Source organism: Neovison vison, chromosome 13 (genome assembly GCF_020171115.1).
Source record: "Neovison vison isolate M4711 chromosome 13, ASM_NN_V1, whole genome shotgun sequence".
In the NCBI taxonomy this organism is placed as follows: Eukaryota; Metazoa; Chordata; class Mammalia; order Carnivora; family Mustelidae; genus Neogale; species Neogale vison.
Window position 1 is genome coordinate 105,732,918 of NC_058103.1, and position 19,422 is coordinate 105,752,339.

The 19,422-nt window shown below is 41.3% G+C and overlaps 1 protein-coding gene across 3 annotated transcripts in view; it reads left to right on the forward strand.

Moving 5' to 3' along the window:
- Positions 1-38: 38 nt before the first annotated feature.
- The window catches only part of SNX1 (sorting nexin 1), a 36,195-nt gene continuing 16,811 nt past the window's right edge, over positions 39-19,422 (forward strand). The window contains exons 1-4 of one of the 3 annotated variants that reach the window (XM_044231576.1): positions 39-83; positions 15,376-15,484; positions 18,352-18,479; positions 19,012-19,078. In XM_044231576.1, the coding sequence (XP_044087511.1) occupies positions 54-83; positions 15,376-15,484; positions 18,352-18,479; positions 19,012-19,078 (334 nt within the window). In that variant the 5' untranslated portion in view covers positions 39-53. Of the gene's footprint in view, positions 84-133; positions 170-1,692; positions 1,910-15,375; positions 15,485-18,351; positions 18,480-19,011; positions 19,079-19,422 lie in introns of those variants that run through there. The other 2 variants (XM_044231577.1, XM_044231574.1) reach the window with 2 other exon arrangements.

The window sequence follows — 19,422 nt, forward strand, 5'->3', positions numbered from 1 at the left end:
ATTCCTTCCAGCACGTGAGGCGCATTGCGTGCTGGGACGAATGGAACAAGGAGATGTATTCTGGTCTTTGTAGTCTATGTCGGGTAAGAGCCGGTAGGTAACGGTCTGTTACCCGCCACTGTTTGCCTCATTCAGCGCCCTCGATAAGATGAAAATGAATCCTGAAGAGGTAGGGGAAAGGAGATCTTGATTTGTTTTGCTGGAGGAGCGTATGAAAGGATAGTCTACTGTTATATCTCTGAGGTAGCCCCTTCCAGCCAGTTTCTTACTTCCTAGTTACGCCGGAAGTGAGTTTCCGTAGCCGTGAAACGGAACGTCTTGGGAGTCTACTGAGGTTGGTTAGGCGTCGCGGGGAGGGGAGGGTTTTTTGATTTTCCTCGCCTCAGAGGCTCTCAGGCCAGCACCTTTCCTCACTACTAGCTGCGTATTTCTGTCAGTCGCCTTCAGAGACAACCAACAACGAAAGAGCTTTCCTCGTGCCCAGGATATCCAGTAGTGACATACTGGAAATCCTCATCCTAAAAAGAATGTCTTAAGTCCTCTCATGTTCGAACCAGTGATGAATGCCAGGAACAAGGTTGATGATGTTAGTTTTATCCCTCCCTCCCTCCAAGCTTCGAACTTTTATTGGCCACCCACTTTGCCAGACTTGGTGTATAGGCACTGAGAATGCAAAGGTAGGAGGTGGCCCCAGCCCTCACACAGCTCATAGACCTGTGAGGGAACTAATCCCTGATGTTGAAGAATTTGCAATTAGAAACAAACCTTTTGTCAGACTTGATACCAAATGTCATCTCTTCTCTATTGAAAAGAAAGTCAGGGTCATTGTGCAGAATTACCCTATGCTAACATATCCCGTTTATCTTTAAACCTTTGCTTATTGTCTGGCTGATTTAGATTTTCGGCTCACCAGACAGGTGAGTAGTTTGGGTCCCAGGAAAATTGTGTTCAGAGTTTAAGAATTTCCCTGCCATCTATTCCACTCCACTCCACAGCAATGAAGAGGATAACTTTAACTTCCTTGTAACCGAATTTAGAGCATTTAGGTCTCATCTCCTGTGAGGCCTCCCTGCATCTCCAAACATAACTGATACCCTCTCACTGAGCTCCCAGAGCACATTACAGCACTGAACACATTGAATGTGTTCATTTACACGTCTGTCTCCCTCAAGTGCCTAGTGGGTCAGGAGCTTATTTCTGTATTTCAAACGCATAGTAGGGTGCCAGGCACACAGTAGATGTTCAATATATATTTCTTGAATGAATTAACTAAACGCTGCCGGAAGAATAAATGGTGAAACTACTGCCGCCTGTTGAGAGACCGCAATCAAAAATATTTACTGAATCTCAAAGAGAGCTCTGTGCTTGACAGAGGTAGGTGGCATGTAGAGAAGTTTTCAAACTCCTTCATTTCGAACATCTTACGAAGGCTGTCGGCTACCGCTATCCAGAACACAAAGGGCCTTAGGAATCTGAGCATTCTCTACCCAGCTAGCTCCTCCTTTTCCGCCCCACTCTCCCCCTTGGTTAAGATCTCAGCGTCCGAATGTCGGGTTCGGATTTGTTGGGTAGGAGTTTGGGGCCGCCCCTCCCCGCCCCCAGTGTCCAGGCTCCGCCCCTGAACCCCCGCCCCGTGCGTCCCGCGGGGTTGGTCACGACGATCCCACTCCTCGTTCATCTGGAACGTTTTGCTCGCGGCGCTATCTCTCTATAAAGTTGTTGTTGCGGCTTCCGCCGCGGGTGGAGGAAGATGGCGTCGGGTGGTGGTGGATGTAGCGCTTCGGAAAGATTCCCTCCGCCTTTCCCCGGCCTGGAGCCGGAGTCGGAGGGGACGGCCGGAGGGTCAGAACCCGAGGCTGGGGACAGCGACACCGAGGGGGAGGATATTTTCACCGGCGCCGCGGCGGCCGTGAGTTCCCACCCTTCGGGGCGGACGGGCGCCCCGAAAGGGAAGAGAGGCTAAGGGAGGGTCGAGGAAGCTGGGCAGAATGGGCCCGTTGAAACCCTGCGTTGGTGACGGTAGTCGTGGCTTGAGCGCTCTTAATGAGTGCTAAGATGTTACGGGCCTGACTCCCAGGTCCCTGGGGGGACGGTGAGGAGCGAGGGGTGTGGTGGCTTCTCTACCCTGGTCCTTGACAGCGAAGAGACGCCCAGGCCGGCATTTGGCCCTGCCGGGTGTTGACCCCAAGGACCCAGGGGGTGGTTTTTTGGTCTTTTCCTGGCGGCCTGATTTAATAGGTCAAGATAAGGAGATGGGATGCAGACTTTTCTTTCCCTAACCTTACTGCTTCTAGGACAAATAGTCTTATCTGGAGTCCCTCAGGACAGTGACCCGCCCACAAATCCTTTCATTAGCTCAGAACTTACCGTTAATTACCAAAGGCCCATTGTGGATCTAGTTTATAAGCGTTAAGCTGATATCCTCTGATCTCTAAGGAAAATCCTGCCAGAAGTCGGTTGAAAAAAAGGCCCTGCCAGATAAATCACTACATAGATGACAAGCTTTTCCCTTTTAAAGAGATGTATTAAAATGCATAAGTACCTCTGTGCGATTAAATCTCTAAACGTGAGGAGGAAATGGTGTTTCCCTTAGTAATATCCAGGTTTCTAATAAGAGGTGTTGGGGGAAAAACTGATCTTTATATATGGAATGTGAAAATCAGTAATCAGTTCTGGAACCAGTGAAGATGTTTTGGGTTGTTTTATAAGAATACTGACTCATAACCACTTGGTACAGTTCGTTCCAGTTTGAAAACTTCTACAGGGCTAGGTCTGTGAATTTATGTACTATTCGGTCTTGGATAATACTTTTTGTAGTAGCTATTCAGTAAGTAAGTGACAAAATAAAACAGCTGTAAATTCTTTATGCGCCATGTGTCTGAAAGAGGTTGAGGCTCGTATCATTTCTGTCAGAGGTTAAGTTTCCAGGAAATCTCTTTGGTGACATCTTTAGAATTTTCCCTGTACTGTATTCAGGAATTGAATTCATAATCCCAGCTCAAGAAGTATTGTTGATACTAATATAACCGCTTAAACTGTCTAATGAAGTCTCTATTATTCTAAGAAATAACTCTTGCTGATTAATTTAGTCTTTCTGTATCTCACTTAAAACAAATTTTTGGTCCTTTCCTTTGGTAATTCTCCCATAAGTCATGGAGAAGAGCTACTGTTAATAATAGCTACTGGAGGGACGCCTGGGTGGCTCAGTTGGTTAAGTGGCTGCCTTCGGTTCAGGTCATGATCCCAGCGTCCTGGGATCGAGTCCCACATCGGGCTCCTTGCTCGGCAGGGAGCCTGCTTCTCCCTCTGCCTCTGGCCTGCCACTCTGTCTGCCTGTGCTTGTGCTCTGTATATCTCTCTCTCTCTAACAAATAAATTAAAAAAAAAAAAACTTAAAAAAAATAATAGCTACTGGAATGGTAGATATTCAGACCAAATATCTGAAAATAGACACTCTGACATTGAAAGTGACTAGTCACATGGGCAAATGAGGATTTATTTTCCAAAAAGGGCCCTGAAAGGGCAAGGAGTTGTTTTCTAGAGGTTTCTAAAAGAAGTTGAAGAGGCAGTGACTTGATCAGATTACTTTACAGAGGCGTCGGTACTTCTCTTGTATTAGACTGTGTGAAAGTACTTTACTTAATTTCCAAAGGGAGGAGGAAGGACTCAAAATGAACTTGTTCTACCACAGAAAGCATTATTTTTAGTTAGATTTTGATCCAGGAAAATTGAGTTGCTGGGGAAACTAAAATGCCACCTGTAAGCCATTTTTTGAGCTGCCTGTTCTGATGTTAATCTTCAAGAAGCGAAGACTCCCAAGATTTCTCACTAGTTAAACTGTGAATTTCTTGTTTAAAAGCCATTAAATACAAATTATATTCCAGTAAATGTTTTAGTTGTGAGCCAGTGTGAGAAGATAAGGGATTGCAGTGCTTCTGTGTCTTAAGGACATTGAAGAATAAGAACAACAGCTTTGAAGGCTTATTTAAATCCACCCAGGTTCTTTTACTTGGGCAAGATACTTAATTACTCTGTGTGGTTTCCTCACCCATAAAATGTGAATAATAGCATTTACGCCCACCATTATTGTGCATATTAAATTTGAATATCAGTGAAACACTTGTGAAACAGTTGAGCATTGTAAACTAATTACTGTAACCCATGGAATCTAATAATGGGTTAGAAAAGTTATATTTATTAACTCTAAAAATGGTTAATATAGTTTATCAAAATCAAACTAGTAATAAGATTGATTTAACTAAAAGTCATCAAAGGCACTTAATGACTTCAGTGGCATCTTACTAAGTTTACCTTCATATATTGTGTTTTGTTGGGTGTTGGCAGTAGAGGGAATGGTATTAAAAAATTGGGAAGCTGGGGCATATAAAATTTAAAATTTATGGTATGCATGTAATTTCCTGGACATTGATGCAACAGCTGCTGTTGTTAATCATCCCATCTGCTCTCTTTTAGGGCCCAAGAGACTTTGTTACTATAGTAATAAAAGTACAATTTATAATCAAAAGAGCAGCCCATGATAGGCATTTCAGAATCAACAAACCGGTTACCCAAAAGGGATAGACTGGAGTTCAAAGGATTTTAAAAACAAATCTGAGTATTTAAAGGATTACTAAGTCTAAAACAAATCTGAAAGCATTGCCATAAGATTGAGAACCAGCTGGGAAATATCTTAAGATGATTCTTAATAATACTTAAGACTTTACGTCTTTCTGCTTCTTACTTTGTGGGCATATCTATAAAAAGGTTACAATTCTAAAAGTATTATCTGAATTTTGACTGAACCTGAATCTAGATACACAGCTTTTTAGTTAAAACTTTCTTAGTTCTAGGATAGGATTAATTTTTCTCCTTAATTAAATGAGAGAGCCATTTTTTTGGCCCTCCTAAATCTTAAAATTACATTAATAAGACTGAATGGCATACATATTTCTGTGCCTCATTTGACTTCAGTGGTCTTACTTGCAAACTTCTAACACTGAATGATAGAGTTGAAGCAAGTTCATTATTTGCCCTCCCAGGAATTCTAATATGCCCATCTCTTTTTAGCAGTATGCCAGGACCACAAGTAGATATGCCCTCTAAATGAAAGAACTGCAGAGGCCTTTTTTTTTTTTTTAATGCAGGGTGGTTTTTTTTTTTTTTTTAAGATTTTATTAATTCATTTGACAGAGATCACAAGTAGGCAGAGAGGCAGGCAGAGAGAGAGAGGAGGAAGCAGGCTCCCTGCCAAGAAGAGAGCCTGATGCGGGGGCTCAATTCCAGGATCCTGGGATCATGACCTGAGCTGAAGGCAGAGGCTTTAACCCACTGAGCCACCCAAGCGCCCCTGCAGAGGCCTTTCTAATGCTAAGAGGAAGGAGGGAATAGATAAATGATAACCTCACTTCAGATTTTGGCCAAATCTGGTAACTACTACTTCCAGTGATCTATCAGACCAATTAGAGTTTTTTCCCACTACTCTTAATCTTGAATTGAAACTCTAAGAATTACAGAAATGGCTAGAAAACATAAAGGGGGGGGCGCCTGGGTGGCTTAGTTGGTTAAGTGTTCAACTCTTGATCTCAGGGTTGCGAGTTCAAGCCTTGCTTTGGGCTCCATGCCCAGCATGGAGACCACTTAAATTAAAAATAAATAAAAGTTGGGGCGCCTGGGTGGCTCAGTGGGTTAAAGCCTCTGCCTTCGGCTCAGGTCACGATCCCAGGATCCTGGGATCGAGCCCCACATCAGGCTCTCTGCTCGGCAGGGAGACTGCTTCCTCCTCTCTCTCTGCCTGCCTCTCTGCCTACTTGTGATCTCTGTCTGTCAAATCAATCAATCAATAAAATCTTAAAAAATAAACAAATAAATAAATAAATAAAAGTAAAAAATAGACTAAAGAAATAGCAGGAGACTTCAAAAGTCATGTATTGAACACTTAGTCTTTGATTAATAAAGACTTATTTACATAGTCTCATTGATGTTTAAATCAAAAGAATAACATAACTTTTATTGGTATTCAGAAGTCACGGATAGCAAGAGGCTTCTGATTGACAGTGTTTTATAGACTTATATATAAAGGGAATTATATAAAGGTAGGTTATGTATTAACATTTAGACAGGAAAGGACATGTTATTTTTAAAATCCAGCCTACATCTGTAATCAATATAATATGTATCCTGAGGGAGAATAAATCAGGTTTTCTTTATTGTGGTATGAAACATACAACAAAATTTACCATCATAAACCTTTTAAATTTTACTGTTCAGTAGTGTTAAGTATACTCATATTTTGCAACAGATCTCCAGAACTTTTTCATTTCGCAATTCTGAAATTCAGTACCCATTAAATAACAGTTCTTCTTTCCCTCCACTCCTAAGCCCCTGGTAACCACCATTCTACTTTCTGTTTCTGTGAACTTGACTAGTTTAGATGACCTCATGTAGGTGGGATCATGCAGTATTTGTCCTTTTGTATCTGGCTTATTTCACTTAACCTAATACCCTCAAGAGTTCATCCATGTTCCACTATTCAACAGAATTTCCTTCCTTTTTAAAGTTGCATAATAGGGGCACCTGGGTGGCTCACTGGGTTAAGCCTCTGCCTTCAGCTCAGGTCATGATCCCAGGGTCCTGGGATCGAGCCCCACATTGGGCTCTCTGCTCAGCAGGGAGCCTGCTTCCCTCTCTGCCTCTCTGCCTGCCTCTCTGCCTACTTGTGAGCTCTGTCAAATAAATAAATAAAATCTTTAAAAAATATTTTAAAGTTGCATAATATTCCATTGTATGTGCCACATTTTATTTACCCATTCATTCCTCAATGGACATTTGGGTTGCTTCTACCTCTTGGCTCTTGTGAATAGTGCTGCTGTGAACACAGGTGTGTAAATATCTTTTGAGACCCTTCTTCAGTTCTTTTAGGTACACACACAGAAGAGGGGTTGCTGGATCATATCATAGTTCGTTCTATTTTTAATTTTTTGAGGAATTTCCCTACTATTTTTCATTTGTACTCTTTTTCAATCCCAGGACCAGTTTATTTCCTTTTCTGTGCTTATAGGAAAACTTCTTTAGATCTGGACAGAGTGTGGTAATTTTATTAAAGGCCTAAAGAGGTTGATAGTTTATAAAGCTGGCTAATATTTTTAATTCTGTTCTGCAAAATCTGTGGTGACTGTTCCCAAGTAAATAACATGTCCTCATTAAGTTTTTTATAATATCCCTTCTCTAGTCTTTTTTTTTTTTAAACTATTACTTATTTGAGAGAGAGAGAACGCACACAGGCGTTGTGGGGAGGGACAGAGGGAGAAGCAGACTCCCCGCTGAGCAGGGAGCCAGATCCAGGCCCAATCACAGGATCCGGAGATCATGACCTGAGCTGAAGCAGATGCTTAACCAAGTGAGCCACCCAGGCACCCCCTCTTCTCAATTCTTAAATAGACTTAGAGAGTTAATCTAGGTAACAATATAGTTAAACAACAGTTTACTGCTTAATGTCTTTAGTTAATGGTGTCATTGGATAGTTAGTCATGGATAATTTATTATGTTCCTCTAATGTGTAGTATTTTCTGTAGGCATATTTTCTCAAACACTTGTTTTTGGAGCTAATACCACATTAGGTGGTCAGATCTAACTACTAAATGATTAGTAGTTGGTCCCTGGGTGGCACAGTCAGTTAAATGCTTTTGGCTCAGGTCATCATCTCAGGGTCCTGGGATCAAGCCCTGTATTGAGTGTGGCTCCTTTGCCTTCTGCCCCTTCTTCCCTCCACCCTTCCCCCCTGAACACTCTTGCTAGCAGGCCTGCTCAGTCTCTCTCTCTAATAAATAAAATCTTTAAAAAGATGGTAGTTGAGGGGCACCTGGGTGGCTCAGTGGGTTAAGCCGCTGCCTTCGGCTCAGGTCATGATCCCAGGGTCCTGGGATTGAGTCCCGCATTGGGCTCTCTGCTCAGCAGGGAGCCTGCTTCCTCCTCTCTCTCTCTCTGCCTGCCTCTCTGCCTACTTGTGATCTCTCTCTGTCAAATGAGTAAATAAAATCTTAAAAAAAAAAAAAAGATGGTAGTTGAATTTCCTCATTTTTCACAAAGGTCTGATACATATGTTCTTGAAAAAGTCAGCAAAACACCAAAGATTCACTTTAATGCTCAGCTCCAATTGTAAACAAGTTTCAGTTCTAAAAAGTTTAGATTTTCTTGAAGCACATAGAATCATTAATTTCTTGATCATAGAATTGTGCTAGCAGGTAACCTAGCTTTAGGATTATGCAGGAAAACTAACAAAAGTAGTTACAAAGCACTTTTGGAGGTAGAGGAATGAGAAAAGACTTTTAAAGATGACTAACAAGAACTCAACTTCAGGGGCAGTGGCTCAGTCGGTAAAGCGTCTGCCTTCGGCTCAGGTCATGAACCTGGAGTTCAGGATCAAGCCCCATCCATGTAGGGCTCCCTGCTCAGCAGAGAGCCTACTTCTCCCTCTGCTTCTCACCCCGCTCATGCTCGCTCGTTCTCTGTCTCTCACTCTCAAATAAATACAATAAAATAGAAAAAAAACTTAAAATTTATTTAAAATTATACTTTGGGCAGGGTGGGGGGGGCGCCTGGGTGGCTCAGTGGGTTAAGGCCTCTGCCTTCGGCTTAGGTCATGATCCCAGGATCCTGGGATCGAGCCCCATGTCGGGCTCTCTGCTCAGTGGGGAGCCTGCTTCCCCCTCTCTCTCTGCCTGCCTCTCTGCCAACTTGCGATCTCTGTCAAATAAATTTTTTTAAAAAATTTAAAAATAAATAAATAAATAAAATTATACTTTGGGGCTTATGGGAGAAGCAGTAAAGGTCGCAGTCAGATTTCTGGTTTCTGCAGGGAGTTCTGCTCTTTGCTTATTCAGGTGTTGGGGTAGTTCTGATGACCTAGCCATTTGTGATTTGTTTGTTTGGGAGGGGAGAGAGGAAAAAGAATACTCTAACTTCTCTCTTGGTCCTCAAATCTTCTCTGCTGTCTTGAGTAACTGTTGGCATAAATAAATCATGAGTAGTTGATAGTTGCTAGAGCAAGTAGCCATAAGTATCTGATCTCCAGGAAAAGCCTGTTGCTCAACTTTTCTGGCTTATTCTCTTGCTTAGTTAAGTGAATAGCTGGGGCTTCATTCTGCTTTCAGAGCAGATTTAAACGGGTTTTGCTTTTTCAAAATGGAAGTTAATACACTCGTTCGGACTCTGATCCTTCTGCAGTTTTCTGGGCCTTCTAAGTTATATTAGTTTGAAACCCAAAAAGTTTAGTAGGGAAATTACACCATAAAATTCAGTAGATTACAGCTAAATTTTGGTAGACCATAGTATGCACTGTCACTTTGAGTCTCTCATTTTCCCCACCCTCCCAGATTCCCCTTTTCTATTTTCATTAGTCTTAGAGGGAATAGCTTAAAGGTTCTTTACCTTTTTGTGTTGTGGACCCATTAACAGTCCAGTGAACCTTATGGATCCATTCTCAGAATGTTTTTACGTGTATAAAATAAATAAGGTTACAAGGAAACCAATTACATAGAAATGCAGTTAGCAAAACATTAAAACAATTTTATGTTTGCAACATGTGCTTTTTAATGCTTTACATATTAAGATGTAGGGATAGTTAAATAACTACCATAATTTTTTAAAAATACAGATGACCATAAATGATATTTTGAGAACTGTAACTATTGTGATATCAAATAAAAATATCTAATTTCCATTATAGTGTCAAATACTGCTAATTACTGTTGTGGTTTTTGACCTATCTTTTAATTGAAGAAAATGCTGAATCTCAGAAATTAGTGAAAATGAAATTGTAATTTTATTCTATCTAAGTTCTAGACATCTCCTGATCCCAGGATAAGAACCCCTACTTAAACTCCTTTAGCTGTGAAGGGGGGTAAAATTGTGAAGTCCTTTGGGTTAACTGAATATTTAACCAGTTTGTAGAGTAAGATGCACACTATTACCAAATTTAATGGACACTAAATTCCATTCTCCCAAGTCCAGAAGCTTTTAGTGCATCTGTGCCATTTTTGAAATGTGGCAGTGGCATGTGAGAGTGGAGTCACTACCTGTGGTAAGTAAAATAATTGCCCTCTCCCTAAGATGTCCACCTCCTAATCCCAGAAGCTGTGGATCTATTAGGTTACAAAGCAAAGAAGGATTAAGGTTGAAGATGGAATTAAGATTAGCAGAGAAATTAGCCTGGGTTATCTGAATGAACCCAATATAATCACAAGGATCCTTTAAAAATAGAAGACTGGGGGCACCTGGGTGACTCAGTGGGTTAAAGCCTCTGCCTTCAGCTCAGGTCATGGTCTCAGGGTCCTGGGATCGAGGCCCACATCGGGCTCTCTACTCAGCTGGGATCCTGCTTCCCCCTTTTCTCTCTGCCTGCCTCTATGCCTACTTGTGATCCCCCCCCCGTCAAATAAATAAATATATAAATCTTTAAAAAAAAAAAAAATAGAAGACTGAAGAGTGTCAGAGAGTGGCTGTGGAAATGAGTACCCGCAGAAGAAAGGCAAAGAGAGATGTAACATTGTTGGTTTTGAAGATGGAGGAAGCAGGCCATGAGCCAAGAAATGTGGATTGCTTTTAGAAGCTAGAAGATCAAAGCAACAGATTCTTCCATAGTACCTCCACAAAGGAATATAACTGTGGTTGACACCTTGATTTTAGCCCAGTGAGACCTGTATTGACTTCTACAGAACTATAATACATTTGCATTGTTTAAACTGTTAAATTTGTGATAATTTTGTGTTGCAGTGATGATAGAAAACGAATACACCACTCCACTTAGTTTATTCATCTATAGAAATAACATGGCAAATAGAAGAGTATTCCAGGGGCGCCTGGGTGGCTCAGTGGGTTAAGCCTTCGGCTTGGGTCATGATCTCGGGGTCCTGGGTTCGAGTTCCTCATCGGGCTCTCTGCTCAGCGGGGAGCCTGCTTCCCTCTATCTCCCTCTCTGCCTGCCTCTCTGCTTGTGATCTCTCTCTGTCAAATAAATAAATAAAATCTTTAAAAAAAAAAAAAAAAAAAAGAACAGTATTCCATGCCAGAGTCTGCCAGGGTGATTTTTAAAGACTTTGTGACTGCCCTGTTATCTAGGTATAACTTCTGGGCATGACTTTTTCCTAATTGTCCTTGCCTTGTTACATTGGTATGATCACACAATTGTGTAGCTATATCTTGCCTTACTAAGTTACATTAATTTTTCACTAGAAGATGAGTACTCTAGTTCTCCAGAAGCACAGTTTTATCATAGCTTTTAATTTGGATTCGCCCTCTAAATGCAGTTGAGAATTTTAACGGTACTTGTCTTTCGAGGTCCCTTGAAGAATGCAAGGATTCAGCATAGAGCAGTTGAGCAACTTAAGGAAGAATCACCGCTCAGTGACCTAAAGGGAAGTGATGCAGAATCATAGCTGTACTTTTCAAGACAATGGCTCTGTTAGCTATGAGGGAGAGCAGACCCAAGTCTGTCCTTCCCTGAGCTAAGAATATTGTGTTAATGGCCTGGCCTCGTGGTTTGAGGCTGCTAATTGGTGAGGAATACCTCTTTGCTCTTAACAAAAGTGCTCTCTTGCTGTAGCTCTTCCTAGGGCCTCTCTGAGAGGTAGATTTGGCTGTCTGTGTGCCTTCTAATTCTAAAGAGAAATACTTGAACTTTTAAGTAGGCTTATCAGTGGAACCACCTGCTAGAATTAACAGCCAAAAGGAGTCAGCAACGGTTGGGTATCTTAGCCTAGGATTCTCTCACTGAAGAAAGTGTATCTCCTTTATTTCAGAAAAGGGGGCAGGGCTGTAATTTGCTTTACTAACTACATCACAAACACACCATTTTCATCATAGAAAATAGTTTTATCTGTTGCCTAGAAATTTAGCTCCCCTTAATAGAGGGATAGTTTTGGGATGTCCTGGTGATTCAGAGATTTTTAAAATGTGAATTATAAGCAAGGTTATTTTTAGTATTGAGTTTGCAGCTCAGTATAGTCTGTGTGCCTCTTCCCTTCCCTCAGAATGAGTCCTTCCTGAAATTTAGCTGTTGATTTTAAATTAGCTGTTTATTTATTTTTTACTTACTTTTTTTTAAGTAGCTGTCATACCTAGCATGGAGCCCAGCATGGGCCTTGAACTCTCAACCCTGAGATCAAGACTTGAAGTGAGATCAAGGGTCAGATGCTTAACCAACTGAGCTGCCCAGGTGCCCCCAAATTAGCTTTTTAGTATAAATCAGTAATAATGATTAAAGATTAGACTTTTAAATCTGGGGCAAAACATATGAAATGTGTTATAAAGCCCAGATAGATATTTATTTTGATAAGCTATTATTATAAACTCTATAGTCTCATGGAAGACTTGTTTTCTATTAACAGTTCTGTTAATCTAAAGATTAACAGGGAAGGAAGAATACTTTGTCTGTTTCTTATATGTAAAAGTAGTTTTCAACGGTGCCTAGGTGCCTCAATCAGAGATGGGCTTTGACTCAGGTCATAGTCTTGTGGTCCTGGGATCAAGCCTCACATCACGCTTCCTGCTCAGTGGTGAGTCTGCTTCTTCCTTTCCCTCTGTGATCACTCTCAAATAAAAATCTTTATTTTTTTAAAAGATTTTATTTATTTAATAGAGGGACAGCGAGAGAGGGAACACAAGCAGGGAGAGTGGGAGAGGGAGAGGGAGAAGCAGGCTCCCCACCGAGCAGGGAGCCCCATGCAGGGCTGGATCCCAGGACCCTGGGATCATGACCTGAGCCAAAGGCAGACGCCCAAGGATTGAGCCACCCAGGCGCCCCTAAATGAAAGTCTTTACCAAAAAAAAGTTCTTAGCTTTTACTGAATCTGATTTTAAGTAGAACTTGAGAATAGTATGCCTCCAAGACTTAATTGTGTGCTGAGTACTTCCCAGCCTAAAGAAATAAGCTTAGCTTGTCCAATACCAATCCAAATTACTCATCTGAAAATAAATTTCGTAAGGTCCAAAATAAAACAGATGTGAAAAGAGATAAAGTTGGGGAGGGGTACTATACAATATGCCCTAGAAAGGGTTATGTAAGAAACTTAGGTAAACTTAGATACACTTATGTAAGAAAAGTGTACATCTAAGTGTTGACTTAGAAAAATGGGCAGAGGACATCAAGAAGACAAGTCACAGAGGTTCAATGGCCAGTAAACATGTGGAAGCAAGACTTTTCAGACTTGTCAACCTGGCACAGATTTTTTTTTTAATATTTTATTTATTTATTTGACAGACAGAGATCACAAGTAGGCAGAGAGGCAGGCACAGAGAGAGGGGGAAGCAGGCTCCCCGCAGAGCAGAGAGCCCAATGCGGGGCTCCATCCCAGGACCCTGGGATCATGACCCGAGCCGAAGGCAGAGGCTTTAACCCACTGAGCCACCCAGGCGCCCCCTGGCACAGATTTTTTAAAAAGAAAGATTCGGGGTACCTGGCTGGCTCAGTCAGTAAAGCACATGACTCTTGATCACAGGGTTGTAAGAAGGTAGTTGACAATATATGAGGCAAAAGGGAACTGTGAGTTTTAATTTTGTTCTATTATTTGTTGTATTTATCTCTATAGTAACTTTGTTGATGAAGATTGTGGAAGCACCTAGAAAACAGGATCACTGTCTCTGAGTTGGTATAACATTTAAGCATATATATTTAAGTATTAAAATACTTACTCATTAAGCTTTATTAGCATGGAAAAGTTTTGGTAGGAGCGTTGCTTATTAATATAAATCGTACATATTGGTAGCAGTTTCTTTCCCTGAGGATGGCCCCAGTATTGGGATGGAGCTGTTTGCCTGGCAAATTCAGAATACGCAACAGATCTGTCATTTTATTTTGTTTTGTTGGGTCAGAAAGGCCTGTTTCTGAGGAACAAAGTCCCTCAGATTTGCTAAGGAAATGTTTCATAAAAGATTCCTTAAGTCAGGTCATTTAACTGATTTGGCCTTGGGGTTTGACTTCAAAACCCTGCAACACTACACCATGGCTTTTGAAGCCAGATTCCCAGCATTTTGTTCATGTTCTATACAATCCAGCTTTGTTCATTCTGGTACCGGTCTAGCGCCCCACCCAACACTTGTTTGTGGGTGATCACTGAGCTTTTGATGAAGGCCATCAACTGACTATTTTTACCATGTGCCCATTAGGCTAAGCATGACTGGTTTTTATTCTGCTAGCCTGGCATGGGCGTGGTTGAAAATTGTGTCTGTGGGGGCGCCTGGGTGGCACAGTGGGTTAAAGCCTCTGCCTTTGGCTCAGGTCATGATCCCAGGGTTCTGGGATCGAGCCCTGCATCGGGCTCTGCTCCCCGAAGCAGGGAGCCTGCTTCCTCCTTTCTCTCTCTGCCTGCTTCTCTGCCTACTTGTGATCTCTGTCAAATAAATAAATAAAATCTTTAAAAAAAAAAAAAAGAGGGGTGCCTGGGTGGCTCAGTGGGTTAAACCTCTGCCTTCAGCTCAGGTCATGATCCCGGGGTCATGGGATCAAGTTCCACATCTGGCTTTCTGCTCGGCAGGGGGCCTGCATCCCTCTCTCTCTCTGTCTGCCTCTCTGCCTACTTGTGATCTCTCTCTCTTTCTCTGTCAAATAAATAAATGAAATATTAAAAAAAAAAGAAAAGAAAAAATTGTATCTGTGTAAGTTAGGGATAAAAACATATTTGTGAACAGCATTAGATGTAAAGTGTTACACCTTTTTTTGCCTGTCAGGGGGCCAGTAATACCTGCACAACTGCGTTTCTGTGAACAGTTTAGCCAAGGCCATACAGTAAGCCAGGATCAGAGCTTGAATTCTGCACCCTAGTGTGGTGTCCTGGTCACTAGAATGTGCCCCATCAGCGTTTGAAAGAATAAAGGTCATCAAGTGAGAAGGGGAAATGCATTTGGACAGGTTCTTTAGAAAATTTTCTGTGTGTACACATAGCCATGTCAGTATCACCTGCTTTGGGGTAGGGCATTTCAGCAAGGTTATGGTGTTAGAAATTAACTCTGGAATGTATGAGTTTATTTTAGCTCTGTGATTACTTGGGCAGCACTTAGATCACTAATGATGATTTGCTGCTAAACACCCGTGGGTACAACTGAGGAACGCATTAAAAGTCACTTTATGAGTTTGTTTTTAAACGTACTGTTTTAGGGCACCTGGGTGGCTCAGTGGGTTAAAGCCTCTGCCTTCGGCTCAGGTCATGATCTTGGGATCCTGGGATCGAGCCCCCACATCGGGCTTTCTGCTTTGCGGGGAGCCTGCTTCCCCCTCTCTGCTTGCCTTTCTGCCTACTTTTGATCTCTGTCTGTCAAATAAATAAATAAAATCTTTTTTTAAAAAAAAGTACTGTTTTAGTCATATTATCTCTTCATTTACAGAGTAAGCCCCAGTCTCCAAAGAGAATCGCTTCCCTTCCCATCAACAGTGGCTCCAAAGAAAATGGGATCCATGAGGAACAAGACCAAGAGCCCCAGGATCTCTTTGCAGGCAAGTATGGACTCAAAACCTATCCTAGGGGGCGCCTGGGTGGCTCAGTGGTTTAAAGCCTCTGCCTTCGGCTCAGGTCATGATCCCAGAGTCCTGGGACTCTGTGCTTAGCGGGGAGCTTGCTTCTTCCTCTCTCTCTCTCTCTCTCTCTCTCTCTCTGCCTGCCTCTCTGCCTACTTGTGATCTCTGTCTGTCAAATAAATAAATAAATCTTTAAAAAAAAAAAAAAACAAACTAGGAGTCTTCTAAGTCACTGAACTAAACAAGCAAAGTTTCTATTGGAAACATAGCTCGTAAGGATACAATCGTGGGAGATTTCAAATCATGTAGAAAGTAGCCCCTGCCATCAAGAAGGTTAAGGAAAAAGACCTAAACATACAGATAGAGTTAGGCTACTAAACAATGTAAATGTGGCAAGAACAATGCTAGAAATACTAAGTCTCACATCTTCGCTTGAGATCAGACTAAAGTAGTGGCTAGCCTTATGATCAAGACTTACAGTGAGAATTACATTTTGTGTCATAGTCCAAAATATATGCATACTTATATAAAATTGAAACAGAAATTTTATTAAGTGACTTACCTTTATTTCAATACAATCTGAAACGTCCTATTGTTTCTCCCTGTTTTTTAAAAGCTGTTTGCATCCAATTGAATTGTTTTCACAGTTCACCAATGAGCTACATCTTGCAGTTTGGAGAAGACTAGTATGAAGTGAGGTTTCTTAACCTTGGCACTATTAACATTTTGGGCCCAATAATTTTTAATTATTTTAACATTTTAGATTTTTTTATTTATTGACTTGTTAGAGCACTAGCAGGGGGAGCAGATTGAGAAACTGGTTGAGTGCCCTTGGAAGACTTCCTAGAAGAAGGATTTATGTAGGAGAAAAGGAGAAAATTTACAGATGGTGGGGCAGGGGATGCAAGGTACATTTGAAGGCCGTTCAGTAAACTAGGTGGGCCAGAGTAGGGAATTCTGAGAGAAGGCATGGAAGTAAGACTTGAAATGTAGTTTAGGGGACTTTAGACGTCAATAATAATTACAGTTTGAATTTTCATTCTGCTGTCAACTAAGAGCCATTGGCAGTTTTGAATTAAGAAAGTGATAAGGGTATGGGGCTCCTGGGTGGCTCAGTAGGTTAAAGCCTCTGCCTTCGGCTCAGGTCATGATCCCAGGGTCCTGAAATCAAGCCCCACATTGGGCTTTTTGCTCAGCGGCGAGCCTGCTTCCCCCTCTCTCTCTGCCTGCCTGTCTGCCTACTTGTGATTTCTCTGTCAAATAAATAAAATCTTAAAAAAAAAAAAAAAAAGAAAGAAAGAAAGTGATAAGGGTAAATGTTTTAAGAAGACCGATCTAGTGGAATTATATAAAATGATAGCAGTAGAGAAAAACTGGATACTTCAGAAGGCAATCACAAATTTGTTCAAGAATGAAATGGCAGGGCGCCTGGGTGGCTCAGTGGGTTAAGCCGCTGCCTTCGGCTCCGGTCATGATCTCAGGGTCCTGGGATCGAGCCCCACATCGGGCTCTCTGCTCAGCAGGGAGCCTGCTTCCCCCTCTCTCTCTGCCTGCCTCTCTGCCTACTTGTGGTCTCTCTGTCAAATAAATAAATAAAATCTTTTTTTAAAAAAAAAACCTTTTTATTAGAAAGATTTTCAGATATCACAATATCTTTTTATCCCCTTTGGACAGCCTGTATCAAACATAATCATAGGGGCACCTGGGTGGTTCAGTTGGTTAAACATCTGACTTCGGCTCAGGTCATGATCCCAGGGTCCCGGTATCAAGTGCAGCATCAGGCTCCCTGCTTAGTGGGGAGCCTGCTTCTCCCTCTCCTCCCTGGTCCTCCCCTTCCTTGTGCTTTCTCCCTCTCTCTCGCTCCTTCTCTCTGTCAAAGTCTTTTTTTATAAAAACTTTGCAAGATGGTCTAAAATTATAATTGTAAACAATTACTAAACTGCTAAAACTACATTGCCATCCTCAGGTGTGGCTAATAGTGCCTTACCCCGAGTGTTACTATGTTTGTATGTTGGGGCTGTTTTTACTAGCTTACCAGTTTTCCTAACTTCCTTTGATGTGATTTTTTGCTATCATTGTGCCTGCTGCCTCTAGCTGAAACTTACTTTTCTTTTCCAAACAATTGTAATAGGAATAAATAGTTTATATAAGATTTGGAATATTCCCAAGAGTAAAATAAATTGGTACATTGACTTTGTAGGCTTTTTGCTTAATAACTGGTTATTGCCTAAATTTTAGGTAGGAGAGGATAGCCAAGTAATTGTATTTGGAAATGGGAGAGATTGTTCCATCAAGCCTATGCTAGAAGGACACTTCCCGCCCGGCACCTGGGTGGCTTGGTGGGTTAAGCATCTGTTCAGCTTGGGTCATGATCCCAGAGTCCTGGGATCAAGCCCCGCATTGGGCTCCCTGCTCAGTGGGGAGCCTGCTTGTTCCTCTGCCTCCTGTTCCCCCTGCTTGTGCATATGCTCTCTTGGTCAAATTATAAATAAAATCTTTAAAAGGAAGAAGAAGAATGCATCTCTTATCATCTTTCCCTTTATCCATGTAAAAATTTCTTACTTTCTCTTGTTCAGTTCACTTGGGTGAGATTTCTCGACTCTTGCTCTCAGTTTGAAAATGTGTTAAGTATTAAGAGTGGTTGCTCTTGAACCCTATCCCCTAACCCTTAACCCTAACCCCTATCCCTAACCCCCGCAGCCCAGCCACTGTGGGCATGAAAAGAATTTAAAAAAAAAAAAAAAAAGAGTGGTTGCTCTTGTTTTTGTCTCTTAACTATAGAATTGAAATTTAGCCATCAAAGACCCATTATTGATCTTCATTGTAGAATATCTACTTCTTTTTAGATGCCACAGTAGAGCTCTCCCTGGACAGCACACAAAATAATCAGAAGAAGGTGCCAGCCAAAACACTCATTTCTCTTCCTCCACAGGAAGCTATAAATTCTTCTAAATCCCAACCAAGTTATGAAGAGGTGAGAATTTGTGCCTTTGGTCTTGTTTCTTTTGTATTTTTAGGACTGTGCTGCCAGTGTAAGGTTCAGTTGAGTATGAACCTTGAGAAAATATTTGTGACTTTTGAAGACCTTTATGATTAATGGACAGCCACAATCCAATACCTCTTTCTTGGGCAGAGGATAGCCCAAAGGATAGCACAGAGGCTTTCAATGAACACTAATGATACTTAGTGTCTGAAGCTCCCATATTCAAGAGTGTAGTCTTTCCTCATTCCTTCCTTAGCCCAACAGAGGCAGGTCTTGCAAATTCTAGTAATTATGCATTATGATCAAAATAATGTTATAAGCAAATAGATGTAACAAAGACCTTTGAACAGGCTTAAAGTTGTGGAAGTTGATACATTGGGATTGTTGGGAAGGGACAGAGTTGAACATTGATGTATAGAAGAATATAGCTTGATGTTGTTATATTGATACAAAATAAATGCAGGATAAAATTAATAGCCTTTTTCATGTATTAACTCTAATGGTTTATCTTCTCTTTAAAAAGCTAGAGGAAGAAGAACAGGAAGACCAATTTGATTTGACAGTTGGTATAACTGATCCTGAGAAAATAGGTGAGTGTACTTGGGATTCCTTCTGATGTTAGGGTGTGGCCAAGGAAAGCATAGCTAGCTAATTTCTACACAGTTGACTCTAGAGCTGAATTAGCCGATATGAAGTGCTTCATCATTATCTTTCCTGTAAGATTATACTCCTTGCTATTTTATTAGGCTTTTCTCGGCTTTGGAGGGGAGGAAAGTCAGAGACATTAAATACTATTAGAATTCTTTTTAAAAGATTGTATTTTATTTTTATTTTTTATTTTCTTTTCTTTAGAACAAACATGAGCAGAGGAAACTGGGGGTGGGGGGTAGAGCTAGAGAAGGAGGGAGTATCTTAAGCAGACTGCACACCCAGT